This window comes from Mus musculus, chromosome 2, assembly GCF_000001635.26.
Source record: "Mus musculus strain C57BL/6J chromosome 2, GRCm38.p6 C57BL/6J".
Classification (NCBI taxonomy): Eukaryota; Metazoa; Chordata; class Mammalia; order Rodentia; family Muridae; genus Mus; species Mus musculus.
The window spans coordinates 16149127-16167775 of NC_000068.7; the positions used below are offsets into that span (position 1 = coordinate 16149127).

At 36.4% G+C, this 18649-nt stretch overlaps 1 protein-coding gene across 1 annotated transcript in view; it reads left to right on the forward strand.

Moving 5' to 3' along the window:
* The window catches only part of Malrd1 (MAM and LDL receptor class A domain containing 1), a 729079-nt gene that overhangs the window by 622648 nt on the left and 87782 nt on the right, over positions 1-18649 (forward strand). Inside the window, exon 35 of the mRNA NM_001310455.1 lies at positions 1624-1690. Within this exon, the coding sequence (NP_001297384.1) occupies positions 1624-1690 (67 nt within the window). The remainder of the gene's footprint in view (positions 1-1623; positions 1691-18649) is intronic.

The window sequence follows — 18649 nt, forward strand, 5'->3', positions numbered from 1 at the left end:
TGCTCTGAGCTTCTGTATATCTGACTCATCGAAAATCCAACCAGGTTGAATGTCCTCCATAGTGAATTCATTTAAGCCGAGCAGTGTCTATGCTTACAGCACAAAACATGTGATTGTTGGCATAAGAAGATACGGACTCAAATGTGCAGAGCATTCCATGATTTTGCTAAGATACATCCTTGTTGTTCGTATCAATTTTCTATGTCCATCTAAAACGCTGCTCTCTGTAGAATGTATTTGATGTTTCACTTCCTACTTTTCCTGCTCAATAAGTCTGGACCATCATGCTGGTTTCATGCCTGCATAATTTTATGATGGCATCACTTATAAAACAATACTGTAATAAGGTGTTCTCATACATTCTCCACACAACTTTAAAATAAGTCTGTTTTTAGTTCTATTTATTAGAAAGGAAACACAAAAAATGTTAACAAGATTCTCAATATTAGTTGAGCTAAGATCCCAACTTAGATGGCAGTTCTAGTAATGAAAGCCTCAAGTGTTTTAAGTTGCTAGTATTATTACTTATGACATTCCCAGGTCTAGCTCAGTGCTAGATATTTAACATGTGGTCAGAATAAAATTGTTGTATTATTATATTAAAATTTAAAAATGATAGACGTTCCCATCAAGAATTAAAGCTACAATAGCTCAAGCAGGGTAGAATCATATCCTGAAAGAATGGCTATATTTTTAAAAAGATGCAAGCTGTGGAAACAGAAATCTTGGCCAGCCTTGGTGCATCAGGGAAACAGTGTGAATACATGTACCACAGGGAGCTAAGGACAAAAAGTGCTTCTACAGTGGAAAATATATGAATGTATATGACTTAAAACTTTAAATTATTTACCCTACTGCAGACCATTTAAAAAAATGTCCATGGCAAAATAGAGTGTATTGCCTGCATTGATAGAATAGTGCCTGGGGTAAATGGGACAATGTGAACTATGTTGGCATCACTCATAGACACAAAGGCAAAGCATATGTATGCACAGAAGTGCCAGGCCTCCCATGCAGAACATTGATCTGCCATAATTCAGAGACTTCTATGGCACATAAGAGATGGTCCAGTAAACACAAACTTCTAGTGTGGTCAAAAACATGTATTTCAGACATCTCAGATATAAATAGATTGTACCTAATCTTGGGGAAAATACCTTCTTATTTTTTTCATATTTTTCTATTTTTATTAGATATTTTCTTCATTTACATTTCAAATGCTATTCCGAAAGTCCCCTATACTCTCCCCAAGCCCTGCTCCCCTACCCACCCACTTCCACTTCTTGGCCCTGATGTTCCCCTGAACTGGGGCATATAAAGTTTGCAATACCAAGGGGCCTCTCTTCCCAATGATGATAGCTGCATATGTAGCAGAAATGCCTTCTTTTACAGTAAGTCACTCAGATACATAAGAGAACAACAACCATCTAGAACACCAGGGGGCCCTGGTCAGAGTGGAAGTGAGAAGTGTGCATATGAAGAATTTCTAGCTTTTGGTAACCTAGAATTTATCTCAGTTGTCCTCTGAGATAAAGTTTAGTGCAATAGCTAATACTAATATGTCCTCCTTTCTTACAAGAATGTTTATAATTAACTCTGGCATTTGTGATGCTTCATTTTCAGAGTGTCCAATACATTATTGCAGAAATGGTGGCACTTGTGTGATAGAGAATATTGGTCCCACGTGTAGGTAAGAACATTACTTAATTGTTTTTAACATGTAAGTCAGTTTGCATACTTATTTGTCCCAAGGCTTGAGATAATAGAGCATAAACCAATATATTATTAGCCAAGTAACAATACTGCATTATGAAACTAATATACAACTTTCTGCATGTATAAGATTAAAAACATGAGTACATTTCAAGAAATATTGGGTGTTTGTTGCAATTTTACGTTTTCAACATTTTCTAGCACGTGGGATGCAGCATTTTAAAAATATGTATTATCTGAATTTAATGTTTATATGCTTTCAAAAGATTTTTGTTTATGTTTTTGAGTCTCAATCTTGACCTTGCCATAGTTCTCCTGCTTCAGTCTTCCCAGGGCTAAGTTTATAAGTGTGGGACACCACGCTTGGCTCCAAAGAAGTTTTTCTTTGTCTAATTTCATATGACTTTTGATGCTACTTAGAGAATCAGTGAGTTTAGTCTAATATCTAATTATATTACCTTTTTATTTCAAATCCCATATTTGACTCTCCTAATAAGAAAGAATAAAGTTAATTCATAAGGAAGACGATCTTCCGACTTGCCTATGGATGTTTGTGAGGAGAATAAAGATACCAATAAAGAATACATTTGCATACTCAGAGCAAAAATAAACAAAAACAGGCCTTGTGAGTTCTTTTGGGAATTGCTCATACTGCATATCAAAGATTTTTTATTTTTTCCCTCATCCTGTAGGAAACTGTGCAAAAACTTTCATAAACTCCAAAGGAAATGATGCATATTGTATTATATTTGTTATCTCGTAGAGCACTGCCTATATTACTTTGCTTATTGCAAAAACCTATTGAAGGCTGGTAATTCAAATTATAATGAAGCATATAAATATCTAGAAAACACTCACCAATAGCTATCTAAACTCTTAAAACTTTTTGAGTTAACACTCAATATGTTTGAAAAGATAGTTCCTTTCTCTCTCCTGCAGGAGATTATGGAGCCCTGCATTTCATTTTAGACCTATTGGCTACTGAGGAATTCTAGGGGCAGGGTAGGCACTGTCTTTCACTGGGTACCAATTAGTAATCCTATCAGGCTCCAGTAGATAATTTCAGACGCATGGTAACAAAGATGATCATGGTCTAGAGTGCCTAAACTAACTGAGTCTCTAACAATCCCAAAAGCTATCAGTGTGGGAAGGCTGTTTTTGTGTGCCAGGTGGCAAGAAATGGGAGGGAGATTGTGGAGTGATTATAAGGATGCTCATTACACATGTATGACATTGTCAAAGAAAAAACTCAACAAATGCTTCAAGCGAAACAAAACAAAACAAAACAAACAAACAAACAAAACAAAACAAAAAAACCAGTAAGAGCATCAGGCCAATCTGACAGCTTAGGGAGTAAAAGCACTGTATAGCTAGGACTAAGAACCCGAGTGTGATTGAAAAAAATAGAATATGAGTTCATACCTAAACCCCAGAATCCACCTGGTAAAAGAAAAGAACTGACTATCTGAAGTAGTCCTCTGACCTCCATACATTGCAGTAGTACATGTGAGCCCAAACAGAGGCTTGTGCACTCTATAGCTCATCTGGATGTCTATCTCTATATCTACCTATTTAGCATAAAAATAAAATTGATTAAATAAAATTAATAGTAAACTTTATTATGTTCTTTAGATATGGCTTTAACATTAATAAAACTGAATTACAAGTGATTTTCTTAAAGTTTTTGTCTCTTAAATCCATTATATAATTGATTTCACATCTCAGGGTTATATTTTTCTTCATATTATTCAGCATAGAAGTTTACTATAAAATATTAGCTGATTTAGAGACAATATACATCCTTTTCATTGCTAAAATCTCTCCCAATGAAACTGAAATAGCAGCCATATGATGTTTATTGAACATCAGCTAAGTGGATGAAGCTTTTTAGTGTCAACTGTTTACAGTAAGGCAGCTTGCAGTGCTGTCCTCTTCATCCCTGTAGAGCTGGAAAGCTCACTGGCTTTAGATAGTCTCAGCTGAGCAAGCAAAGAGCTCAGCATTCTTGGCAACTTTCTCAAGTACTTAAATAAACTTTAGCAATTGAAATCCAGATGTAGAAGCACTAAATACAAAGCTCAAAAGTGGAGGACAACCTATGATGGAAGACAGAGGAAAGGATAGGATTTCAGTAAGGAAATTGATGGAGCAAAGTTTAAGTGTACTGCTAAGGAGGTCCAAAAAGTATATTAACATATTGCATATGAAATAAATACTAGTATCAAAGAAAATAACTTTAAAAATAATGATCATAAGCAAATTTCTTATAATTTACTGTTACCAACTTTTTAATAATATTTTTATCCTTGACATCATATTATAATTATAATAGTGTCTGTGCATGTTTTGTGCATGTTCCATAAATAAATATATTGTGCCTGATCTAGTGAATGAAAATTTCTAATAGCAAGTCATTTAAGTACACTAAGGACATCAGTCCATCCCAGAGAGCAGGGACTATGATCAAGTGTGAACAAGTGAGTATAGTAAAATGGATGCATAAGGAGGGGAGTTAGGAGTCAGCATCCAATGAAACTGATTGGCAAAAACCAACAAGAAAGAATACATTCAAAATTGTCAGCAATTATTATAAATATAAATATTATATTCAACTAAAATGCAGACTATGTCAAAGTGAAGAATGATACATATATACATATATATAATTCAAACTAATTTATATTTTAAACTAGAAACACACCAAGAAGAAAACTAAAAATGAAAACAATTATACATATATATATCTATGGATATATATATAGATATTAATGATTATGAACTCATTTTAATGGAAACATACTCTGAAATTAAAATTAAAACTCTCAAATGTTAAAAAATGGGCAAATACTATAATTACCAAATATACAAGACAAAAAATCTCAAAAACTCAAAAATCTCATTAAAAAACACTAAGGAAGAAACAAATACTGCACATACACATGTTGAGGTTTTGTCTTTTACTGTTGATTATAATACTAAGTGTGGGCTCCAAGACCTATGGTCTACTACATGTAGCCATTATGACACTGTCTTCTGGATAATTCTGAATGGTAAATTAAGATGCCAATATCCAATAGCTGAGCAGAAGAGACATAGGTAGAGTTTTGTGGGTTTTGCAGGAGAAGAAGACTATGAGAAGAAAGTGTAGGAGAGGAAGAAGGAAAAGTTGTCACGGGATAGTTGAGCCATAATAATACGGGCCTGAGGGCTAACTAATTGGAGTCAAGAGAAGTCCAAATGAAACATAATAAAAAGTAATAACTCAGGTTATCTATAGAAAAATAGACTCTAAGAACATGAATGGTAGGCAACTTCCCAACTCTTGTGTTGTTAAAAACTTATTGTAAATATAAAGACTATAAATGTGTATTTTGTCCAAGAACTTAATGACCCTGCGCCAGGATTAAAATATTTTCTACAGCATACACAGCAAAACCATTCTTATAATTTTACACTTTTTATTGCTTTGTCACATCAATGACCCACAGATAGTGTGTATAAAGTAATCAGTCACTTGACTAAGTAGTAAACTGTAATAAAATGCTAGAAAGTATTGTTTGGTCTAATGATGTTTGTTTGTTTTTTAAAAAATAACATGTCATCAATAGAACAACAGAAAACAGACTAGGGCATTTTATGTGAATTATCCTACATTCAAATATCTCTTAATCTTCAAATTTAAAAAACAAAATGAGTTAGAAAGATGGGTCAACAGGTAAAGAGCTGTGTGCAATCCTGAGGGTCTGAGTCCAATCAGAAGAAGAAGAGAATTCACACCATAGTGTTTTCCGCTGACCTCCCCATGCATTCTCACAGTACTCCCACCACACATCACACACATCAACATGCACACACACACACACACACACACACATAATAACTAGATTTTATAAAGATAAAAGACGACATAATTTCTCTACCTTTATCATTTAAAATTGGCAATATTCGAGGGTACATCATGTTTTCTCATTGATAATGAAGATCATAACTTTTATCATCTTTTCATGATTCATACACAATACATAACTGATGTGGAAACAGCTGTTTGAAAAATGTGCTAACCAAAGAATAAATGAAGTAACGAGGGAAGGAATGATTTTATTTATTCAAATCAACCATCTATAATTTCACAGAAAATATCATTATGTTAAAGTATGTTCTCAGCTAGGCATAGTGGCACATGCCTTTAATCCCAGCACTTGGGAGACAGAGGCAGGCAAACTTCTGAGCTCATGGACAGCCTGATCTACAGAGTGAGTTCCAGGACAGCCAGGGCTACACAGAGACACCCTGTCTCAAAAAACAAAACAAAACAAACAAACAAACAAAAGTATGTTCTCAAGTGTATTGAGATACCAACTCATTATGTCATCATAAAACCAATTAGCAATCACAAATGAAATACTGGGGAATTTCTAAGTCAGTAGAAAGAACATGCTGAGAAGCACATGATGCATTTATTATGTGATCAGAAGTTACTGCTTTACTCCAATGACAGAAGAGGGTGCTCTTAAACTAGGAACTGGTACTTTGAGAAAATCAACAAGATAGGCAAACCCTTAACCAGTCTAACCAGATGGCACAGAGACAGTATTCAAATTAACAAAATCAGAAATGAAAACAGAAGCATAACAACAGAAACTGAGGAAATCCTAAAAATCATCAGATCCTAATACAAAAGGCTATACTCAGCAAAACTGGAAACTCTGGAGGAAATGGACAGTTTTCTAGACAAATACCAAGTACCAAAGTTAAATCAGGACTAGATAAATGATCTAAATAGTCCTATAAGCCCTAAGGAAGTAGAAACATTCATTAATAGTTTCCCAAGTGGAAAAAAAAAAGCCCAGGACCAGATGGGTTTAGTGAAGAACTCTACCAGACATTCAAAGAAGACTTAATTCAAATACTTCTCAAAAACTAGAAACAGAAGGAACACTACCCAATTCAATTTTGAAGCCACAATTACTCTGAAACCTAAACCACACAAAGATCCAACAAAGAAAGTGTACTTCAGACCAATTTTCCTTATGAATATTGATGCAAAAATAATAAAAATCTTGCTAATCGAATCCACAAACACATCAAACAATCTTCTATCATGATCAAGTAGCCTTCATCCCAGGGATACAGGGAAGGATCAATATATAGAAATCCATCAAGGTAATCCACAATATAAACAAACTCAAAGAAAAAAACCACACGGTCATTTAGTTAGACGCTGAGAAAGCACTTGATAAAATCTAAGACCCCTTCATGATAAAAGTCTTGGAAAGATCAGGAATTCAAGGCCCATACTTAAACATAGTAAAAGCAATATACAGCAAGCCAGTAGCCAATATCAAACTAAATGAAGAGAAACATGAAGAAATCCTACTAAAATCAGGGTCTAGACAAGGCTGCCCCTCTCTCCCTACCTATTCAATATAGTACTTGAAATTCTAGGCAGAACAATTAAACAACAAAAGGAAGTCAAAGGGATACAAATTGGAAAGGAAGAAGTCAAAATATCATTATTTTCAGGTGATGTGATAGTATGCTTAAGTAACCCCAAAAATTCCACCAGAGACCACTTAAACCTGATAAAAAAAATTCAGCAAAGTTCCTGGATATAAAATTAACTCAAACAAATCAATAGCCTTCCTCTATTCAAAGGATAAACAGGCTAAGAAAGAAATTAGGGAAACATCACCCTTCACAATAGTCACAAATAATATAAAATACCTTGGTATGACTCTAACTAAAGAAGTGAAAGATCTGTGTGACAAGAACTTCAAGTCCCTGAAGAAAGAAATCGAAGAACTCAGAAGATGGAAAGATCTCCCATGCTCATGGATTATCAGGATTGATATAGTAAAAATGATAACCTTGCTGAAAGCAATCTATAGATTCAGTGCAATCCTTATCAAAATTACAACTCAGTTCTTCAAAGAGCTACGAAGAGCAATTTCCAAATTCATCTGGAATAACAAAAAAGCCCAGGATAGTGAAAACTATTTTCAACAACAAAAGAACTTCTGGTGAATCACCATTTCTCACTTCAAGCTCTACTACAGAGCAATTGTGATAAAAAAAAAAAGTAAAGTATTGGTACAGTGACAGGAAGGTAGATCAATGGAATAGAATTAAGGACCCAAAAATGAACCCATACACCTATGGTCACTTGATCTTTGACAAAGGAGCTAAAACCATCCAGTGGAGAATAGGGGGAAAGAACAGCAATTTCAACAAATGGTGCTGACTCAACAGGCATGTAGAAGAATACAAATTTATTCAATCTTATCTCCTAGTACAAAATTCAAGTCTAAGTGGGTCAAGGACCTCCACATAAAACCAGATACACTGAAACTAGTAGAAAAGTAAGAGGGGAAGAGCCTCAAACATATGGGCACAGGGGACAATTTCCTGAACATAACACTAATAGCTTATGCTCTTAAGATCAAGAATTGACAAATGGGATTTCATAAAATTGCAAAGCCTCTGTAAAGCAAAGCACACTGTCAATAGGACAAAACAGCATCCAACAGTTTGGGAAAAGATCTTTACCGACTTACATCCAAAAAAGGGCTAAGCTTCAATATATACAAAGAAATCATGAAGGTAGCTCCAGAGAACCAAATAACCCTATTAAAAATGGGGAACAGAGCTAAACAAAGAATTTTCAACAGAGGAATATCAAATGGCTGAGAAGCACTTAATGTTCAACATCCTTAATCATCAGGGAAATACAAATCAAAACAACACTGAGATTCCACCTCACAGCAGTCAGAATGGCTAAGATCAAAAACTCAGGTGACAGCAGACACTGGCGAGGATGTGGAGAAAGACGAACACTCCTCCATTGCTGGTGGGATTGCAATTGGTACAACAATGGAAATCAGTTCCCTGGTTCCTCAGAAAATTGGACATAGTACTACCTGAAGATCCAGCAATACCACTCCTGGGCATATACCCAGAAGATGCTCCAACTTGTAATAAGGACACATGCTCCACTATGTTCATAGCAGCCTTATTTATAATAGCCAGAAGTTGGAAAAAGCCCAGATGCCCCTCAACAGAGGAATGGATACAGAAAATGTGGTACATTTACACAGTGGAGTACTACTCAGCTATTAAAAACAATGAATTCATGAAATTCTTAGCAAATGGATGAAACTAGAAAATATCCTGAATGAGGTAACCCAATCACAGAAGGACACACATGTTATATACTCACTGATAAGTGGACACTATCCAAGATACAAATCACAGACCACAGGAAGCTCAAGAAGGAGGAAACCCAAAGTGTGGATAACTCGGTCCTTCTTAGAAGGGGAGACCAAATACCCATAGAAAGAGATACAGAGACAAAATGTGGAGCCAAGACTGAATGAAAGACCATCTAGACATTGTCCCACCTGAGGATCCATCCCATGTACAGTAACCAAACCCAGACACTATTTTGGATGCCAACAAATGCTTGCTGACAGGAGCCTGATATAGCTGTCTCCTGAAAGCCTCTGCCAGGGCCTGACAAACACAGAGGTGGATGCTCTCAACCAACCATTGGACTGAGCATAGGGTCTCCAATGGAGGAGCTAGAAAAAGAAACCAAGGAGCTGAAGGGGACTGAAGTCCCATAGAAGGAACAACAATATGAACCAACCAGTACCCCCCAGAGCTCCCAGGGATTAAACCACCAACCAAAGAGTACACATGGAGGAACCCATGGCTCCACCTGCATGTGTAGCAGAGGATGGCCTTGTTGGTCATCAGTGGGAGGAGAGACCCTTGGTGCTATGAAGGCTAGATGCCCTAGAGTAGAGGAATGCCAGGTACAGGAAGCAGGATTGGGTAAGTTGCTGAGGAGGGTGAAGTTGGAGAAGATAGGGGGTTTTGGGAGGGGAAACCAAGAAAGGGGATAACATTTAAAATGTAAATAAAGAAAATAAATATAGCTGGGCAGTGGTAGCACATGCCTTTAATCCCAGCACTTGGGAGGCAGAGGCAGGTGGATTTCTGAGTTTGAGGCCAGCCTGTTCTACAGAGTGAGTTCCTGGACATCCAGGGCTACACAGAGAAACCCTGTCTTGAAAATCCAATATGTGTGTGTGTGTGTGTGTGTGTGTGTGTGTGTGTGTGTGTGTGTGTGTATGTGTATATGTATATGTATTTGGGGTATTATTATGAAAATTACATATAAGAGTTTTGACATGCCTATGAATGTATGATATAATCTTTATATATGCCTATAGGATAGATAAAATTATATCTAATTTGGGTGTCAAAGAAATTGAGACAGTGATAATATAGTAGAACCGCTTCTGCTGCTAAGAGGGTTTGCTGCCTTTCCAGTAAACTTAGGTTGATTTCCTAGGATCCACAGGCATATGGTATAAAACATGCTGACCGATAAAACACTCATATTCATAAAATAGCATTATATCTTTAAATTTTTATGGTACATTAAATACTTTTTCCTGAAACAAAAAACAACCAACCAATCATTGGCTTTAATGTCATTATTATTCATATTCAAACCTAGGTCTTCGAGGCAGAGTCTATGAGTATAACGTTTTAACTCTGTGGTCTCTTGTCTCTTTGGAGTTTGACTCTGTGGCCTCTAATTCTAGAACTGCAAGGTCCTGTGAGTGTAGTTTTTATCTAATTTCTAAAACAAGCTAAGACTTACTGTTTTCAATTGTGTGCTGCTCTTGAACAGAAAGAGCACTTCCACTTCTGTAGGCTTGCATTTGACTTTACTAGTTAAGAATATTCTGAAGTTTGTTCTAGCTCCATGGTTGCTGTTCTAATCAGTTAGTGAATTGTCTATCTACAATTGTCTTAATTATCTCCATAGCGACACAGTATATTTCTTTAAAAGTTGACATACTGAACAAGTCAACAAAATATAAGACCATTGCCTCTCTTGTTATTTTTTGAAGCTCAGTGTTCATGTGCTTAAAGATTAAATATATGATCATAGCTACAGGAAAGTGCTGTACATGAAAACAACTGGATTCTCCAGAGGTCTATTTGGAGAAGCCCATGTAAGATTGGGTGCCATGTTGTTGAACTTTTCTTTCCCCAATTTCAATAAATGGAAAAGATGGCATTATAAAGAAATAAAAATTACCAAGTTAACCAAAAGTGGGAGTCAAAGATGCCCTCTCTCAATTTGCTTCATCTTCTATCTCAAAACTTGGAAAACATCGTGACTGTCATTAAAATATATTATATTCTTGAACAAATTAAGAGAGTGGATGAAAGTGTTATCATCATAAATGTGGTATCCATGTTAGGTAATGTATATATGAAATAGGTGGATTTTGTCACTTGACAATGTACACATACATAAAAATATCATGTTCCACACACCAAATGCACACAATCTTTTCCTTCAACTTAAAGATTAATATTTGATGGGTTTTTGCAAAACTGTAATAAATTACTATCTTTCAGGCATTTAGATTATATTAACTGAAGAGATTTTACCCAAAGGGGCAAACAAGAAGGACATAGGTGCTAAACATGTCGACAATAAAAAGGCCACAAATATTTTGCAGATGTAGATAGCTGACGCAAATTAAATAGAATGAGAAAAGAGTTTGTCATTGTAGCTAGACACAAGATAAATGAACCAGATTGGACTGTGTTGGGGACTAGTCCTATTGCTTTGATTCGATAGGGAATATGCGTGTCCAAAAGCTAAGGGTCCTTGTCCCCAGTTGGTTTTTGATTAACCAAGAATGATGCCAGTAGCTAATGGTTGGGCAGAGGGAGATAGAGTTGCACGGGTTTGGAACTGGGAAAAAGAAGACAGAGTATCACCATGATGCAGTGGGAGACAGATCAGATTTAGAGCTGCAGGAGAGAGCCAACAAGCCATTTAAGAATTTGGGTGAATGGCCACTGGCTACTTCCCCAATTGGGCCTGGAGTGGTAGTACAGGATTAGAACTGCCCATCCATCATTTAGCTAGTTGGCATATTAAAAATAAGCTTGTGTGTGTGTGTGTTTCATTCGTAGATCCAAGGAGCTGCTAGGCAGGTGGCTGGAGGAACACGACTTCCCAGCAGCATAAAGCTGAGTAGCCAAACCCCACACAGTAGGACAGATTTTCAAAAATAATGTTAATAATTGAACCAGAAAACTGTGGAAGAGTCTACTCAGAAACAGGAACACTATCCTAATACATTATTCAAAGCTGATAAACAACAGCACAACTAACCACACAAAGTTGAAAAATGCAAACAAAGGAACTTTTAGGGATTACTTCAAAAATAGATGGGAAAAAGTGTGCAAACCACTGTCCAACACAATCAATATTCAGTTCCCTACAACAGTGGGTTATAGAAAATCAGCTCATCCATCTTATCAAATCCCACTAGCACTCTGTGTATGCAATCATGTCTTAAACAAAGGAAAGACTTAAATGCTTACCTGGAAATTTGATCATAAACTTATAGGCTACTTCGATATTAGTAAAGACACTTATGAACTCAGAGCTTTCCAATCAATACTATGAACCTGAAATGGAATAGATAAATAATTTTTGGAACAAAATCATCTACTTCTAGGCAATATAAGTTCATGAAACTAGCATAAAAAGTAAAATTTCAAGTGGATGGTTAGGAATAATTTGAACAGTCTATGAATTAGTTAGGAAAAATGTTTACTAAATAATAAATTAACTTTAAATCTGTATAAAAATTGTTTTTAATTATTTCAGACACCATGCATATGAATAGCTTTTCCATTTTTCACAGGTATACAGAGGGAAACAAAAACTTTTAGGTAAATAATGAAAGTGTTTGTAAAATTTTAAATGTATCTGCTTCAAAGCAGGTGTAAGAGCCATGAGCAGCTATAAGTATCTGCCCTATCACTTCTCAGCCTTTAGGCTAAGATTAAATGAAGAATCTGCCCTAAATAGTAACTCTTGAAGAAAATTAGTAAAAGACACTAGGAACAGAATTTAACAGTAAAATTTTACCAGCCAAGAATAATGTATCTTATCTAAAAAGCTATAATCCACATATTACTTTTTCCAAGCAACAAAAAAATAATACATAGAAATGAAAAATCACAATGAAAAAATATATAAATGGCTAATATATGTCAGAAAGCAGTTCATCCTGTATTAAAAAGTTAGTAAAGGAAACTACTCAACTGCTATTTTTTTTTGTGCTATTGAAATAAAGCACACAAAAACCAATGTAGTGATAGCCACCATTAATCAGAATATATCCACACTAGCCTTTGTATATAAAGCTTCTGGGCGTGAAACTTTTAAATATCCTTCAGAAACTGAATACACATTAGTAAGAAAAACAGATATTTTTGGAAAGACAAAGTGCTTTAAACAATGTGAAAGTTTAAGGTAAAGTATGTACTAACTTAACAAACTCAATCCTAGAATTAAAACTAATATATCTCATATATATATATATAATGTATGTATGTGTGTGTTTATGTATATATACATATATGTATGTGTATATATGTACATATATGTATATATATATGTATGTATATATATATATATATATATATATATACACTGTTTATTTATACTACAATAGAGACCACCCTGTCAATTTTCCCCCTATTAATTTATAGGAGCCCGCTGAAAACAGACATTAAGTGTTTAGTGTGGTATATTGAAAAACTATGTAACATTTTAAATAGAAAATACAATACTTGACATAGAAAAGTTTCAATATTATTAGAGCAAATATACAAGCTTAAATGGGAAATTTATTAAGGCCCTATTTCTTAAAGGAGAAAGCATTTGACTGTATATATGGCTGTGACACATACTGAACTATAAGGAACAGTTGGTGATCTCAAAAGATCACCTTAATTTGTCACTTAGTTGCTTTAGTGAGGCAGAGAGACTGCACATTTTAAGTTTTACAATTTTATTTTAACAGGCTCTGGTTTTATCACTTTAAAAAGTAACTTTTCAAGCCAGATTTTCAATACTGCTTACAACACACACACACACACACACACACACACACACACACACACACACACCACATACATCAGCTGAAGCAGAATCAACTGGCTGCTTTTAATGTGTTCTCCCAAGATGGACCTGTCCCTCAGCTTTCTCCCTGTTGTCAGAGAGCATTACATACTTTCTATCCCAGGCCCTGCAAGCCAATCACGACCTGTTTTAAGAATGCTGCTGATGTTAAACAAGAGTCTGTTCTAAGCCCACCAAACATCCTCCCTGTCTCACTCCAGACCTGGGATCTGGTTATATCCTATGTACCAGTAATCACGAACATAAGAGCGTAATTAATCCTCATATCCTTTCTGTATGCCCTTCTCCAGACTCACTGTGTGCTTGTAGTAGTCTCGGCACTTAAATTACATCCAGGTTTTCTATGCCAGGGCCGTGATTATTTTGGTACTTTTGTGTCTGTTCCTCCTGCATGACCTTTCACCTTTCAGGGAAGACATTCTCTGAGGAAAGATATGGCACAGATTGCACTCACTGGTCATGGCTGAGTGGGATTTGTGATCTAGCTGATTTCCAAGTTTTCTGCTATGATCTGGGAGTTGAGTAGATATTTCTGTCTTCTGAGAAGAAAAGAGGTAGGTTATTTCTAGAGCAGTGTCTACTGCCAAATGGCTTGCTTTAAAAGTCAGAACAAGAGATAGCTGTTCATAGTGGAGGAATCAGAGTTCGTACAGCTCCTTCATCCACGCTCAGGCAGCTGCATAGGAAGTGGTTCATCATAGTCAGTGCAGCTCTTACACGTTCTCTGAGCATGAGCACAAGGATGCTTTTATGGGTGCATTTGATTGATAATGGCATCTTTCCTTTCAGTGCTGTGATGTGAGTGTGGATGTCTGTGCATGCCTGTGTGAGTGTGTGTATGTATGCATGCATATGCCTGTTTGAGTGTATGCACACATGTGTGTGTTTGTATATATGTACGTATACCTGTGTGTATATGTGTGTAAGAGTATGTGTATGTGCCTGTGTGAGTGTGTGTGTGTGCATGTCTGTGTGAGTGTGTGTGCGTGCCTGTGTATACATGTGTGTATGTGAATGTGTCTGTGTATGTATGTGTGTAGGTGTGTATGTGCCTGTGTGAGTGTGTATGTGTGCCTGTATATATGTGTGTGTGTGTGTATGTGCCTGTGTGAGTATGTATGTATGTACATGTTTATGTGCCTATGTGAGTGTATGTGTTTATGCAAGCATGTATCTGTTTGTATGTATATATGCCTATGTGTGTGAATATGTGTATGTGCCTGTGTGGGTATGTGTGTGTTTATGTATGTAACCAGGCGCTCTAGTGCATGGAACTGGGGAGAAAGCCCAATGAAGGTAGTAAAAGACCTGACTGTCTATGAATCTAACAAAACTCACTACAGTGAATTTCACAATTTTCCAAAACAGGCTTCCTCATAGCTATGGGATGGCAGGCCATCCTACACTTTCCTGATCCTACACACAGCTTTTCTTCCTGTTCAGCCAGCATGAATTTAGCTATGTTACAGTGGAGTCCTTTGTGTGTACTATTGCTAGGTGGTTGAGCTTAGCCTTAGAAGAAAATCCTAGCAAATGAGGTAAAACTTTTTTTTATTACGTATTTTCCTCAATTACATTTCCAATGCTATCCCAAAAGTCCCCCCCACCCTGCCCCCCCCCACTCCCCTACCCACCCATTCCCATTTTTTGGCCCTGGCGTTCCCCTGTACTGGGGCATATAAAGTTTGCCTGTCCAATGGGCCTCTCTTTCCAGTGATGGCATACTAGGCCATCTTTTGATACATATGCAGCTAGAGTCAAGAGCTCCGGGGTACTGGTTAGTTCATAATGTTGACCTACAGGGTTGCAGATCCCTTTAGCTCCTTGGGTAGTTTCTCTAGCTCCTCCATTGGGGGCTGTGTGATCCATCCAATAGCTGACTGTGATCATCCATTTCTGTGTTTGCTAGGCCCCGGCATAGTCTCACAGAGACAGCTATATCTGGGTCCTTTCAGCAAAATCTTGCTAGTATATGCAATGGTGTCATCATTTGGAGGATAATTATGGGATGGATCCCTGAATATGGCAGTCTATACATGGTCCATCCTTTTGTCTCAGCTCCAAACTTTGTCTCTGTAACTCCTTCCATGGGTGATTGTTTCCAATTCTAAGAAGGGGCAAAGTGTCCACACTTTGGTCTTCCTTCTTCAGTTTCATGTGTTTTGCAAATTGTACCTTATATCTCGCTATACTAAGTTTCTGGGCTAATATCCACTTATCAGTGAGTACATATCATTTGAGTTCTTTTGTGATTGTGTTACCTCACTCAGGATGATGCCCTCCAGGTCCAACCATTTGCCTAGGAATTTCATAAATTCATTCTTTTTAATAGCTGAGTAGTACTCCATTGTGTAAATGTACCACATTTTTTGTATCCATTCCTCTGTTGAGGGGCATCTGGGTTCTTTCCAGCTTCTGGCTATTATAAATAAGGCTGCTATGAACATAGTGGAGCATGTGTCCTTCTTACCAGTTGGGACATCTTCTGGATATATGCCCAGGAGAGGTATTGCGGGATCTTCCGGTAGTACTATGTCCAATTTTCTGAGGAATCACCAGACTGATTTCCAGAGTGGTTGTACAAGCTTGCAATCCCACCAACAATGGAGGAGTGTTCCTCTTTCTCCACATCCTCGCCAGCATCTGCTGTCACCTGAATTTTTGATCTTAGCCATTCTGACTGGTGTGAGATGGAATCTCAGGGTTATTTTGATTTGCATTTCTCTGATGATTAAGGAGAGGTAAAATGTTTTGAACTTACCATCTGAACAGTAAAATGTTGACAGACAAAACTAATTCAATGCACTTTAATTGTGAAACTCCTCTGGGAATCTTCTTAGCACCTGAAAGTACTGGTCTGTGTTTATCATTGCACTAAATTTGTCATCTTCTATCTGCAAACTCTGAGATTGAGGACATTCCCTCTGTATTCTATCAGAGATCTATTTTTCTGATTTTCACTAGCAGAATAGAGGAGAGAGTGTGACTAGTATACACCCTAGAGCTTAAGGTGAAATAATAACTAATTAATAGTCTAAATTTCAATCTATGTTTAAATGAGCATACTCCTTGGCATAAAATTTCACACACAAAAAGTATAAAAAAACAGGTCTTGAATTTATCATCTGGAACCACAAAATTAAAACACACAGTTGATCACTTCCTAGAAAAGTTCTCATTTTGATGTCAATAAAAATTGGCATTAATCCTTTCTGAGTGGACACAGAGAAATCTAACGTCCATTGTTCTAGTGTCAGAATAAAGATTTGTTTAGCTCAAATAGACTCCAATAATAGAAAATGAAGCTTTACATAACAATGTGCATGTCCATTTGTTGGAATTTAAAATGATGCTTTAAGACCTTTTTCCATAAGCATGTAATTTGCAATAATGATCTCTTTGGTATTGGTTATATATTTCACTGTGCTGAAGGAATATGTTATAGATATAAAAAGAGATGTGTTGATAAATGAGAGGAACATACTATTTCTGCCATTCATAGTTTACCTGAATAAATCACCATAACATACACACACACACACACACACACACACACACACACACAGAGAGAGAAAGAGAGAGAGAGGGGGGGAGAGGGAGAGAGCGAGAGAGGAGTACTTATTCTCCTTTTTGTAATAAAAAAATCACAATATTGGCCTGTAGTCTTTCACTGATGCTCTGTGTGTGAAGCACAGTGAGATACACAGAAGAATGAGGGCACTTGGGGTTAGAGCCTGCTTCAGCAGCATTTGATAATCATATAGTAAGGGCAGGCAATGACCTACAGGATGAGAATTTATACAAAATACCTCAAATCACAGTATGTTCCAGAAACAACTTGTTAATTAGGTAAAGCTAAACAGAGCAAAAGGTACACTGAGCCTTCTAGAGAGGGGTAGCTTAGAAAACTAAATGGAAAAGGTGAGGGAGGAGCTTGGCTATGCAGTCCTCTAGGAACTGGGGCTGGAATCAGGTCAGCCAATGCTCTGAAGAACATGCTGGAAGAAGCAGGAAAGGTGAACTTGATAGAGGCAGACGTACAGTGTGGACCTCTGGCCTCCATGCACAGATGCACACACACATGAACAAATATGCTTACACATAAGCTGTATGTGCTATTTAGATTTCTGTTTTGCTTTTGATTGTTATTGTTTGCTTGGTGTGTGTATGTGTGTGTGTACATGCATGTGCATCTGTGTGTGTGAGAGACAGAGACACAGAGATACTGAGACAGATAGACAGGAAGAGACAAAGAGAGACACACAGCAAGAAAGAGACAGAGAGAGGGAGGGTTGTTAGGGTCACATTTACCACAAAGCACATGTGGAGATCAGCAGACAAGTCCCTGAAATCTTTTCTTTTTTCACCATTAATTAGCTTCTGGGGATCAAACTTAGGTCATCATGCTTATGCAGCAAATATTTTTACCCACTGGGTAACATTACTGGTCCCCCAAATCACTTTTTATTGAATGAATTATATACATATTATATAAGGCAATTCAGTTATGTGCTTCTTAAAAGAATACATATAAAAACTATATGAAAAGTTTAAGAAAAAGGATAACAAAAACTAATCAAAACAAATGATAGATTATTATTTGTTGATAGAGTATTAAACAATATAAAATAAATATTCCTTTATGCAGGGCTGAGCTAGAAAAGGACAATGTAAAGGTACAAATAGTTTCTAAAACAATTTCTCCTAAACTCAGTATAAACATATAACCCCAAAATAAATGTATATAGCAAAAATTGATCAAGTCAAAAGGAAAATAAATTTCCAAGATTTAGATAATAAGATCTAACTTTGGTTATAACATATATTTTTTTAAAATATCAGATATTATTATATAACTTCATCAGTAAATTAAATTTTTTTCTAATGTGTGGTGATGCCTAT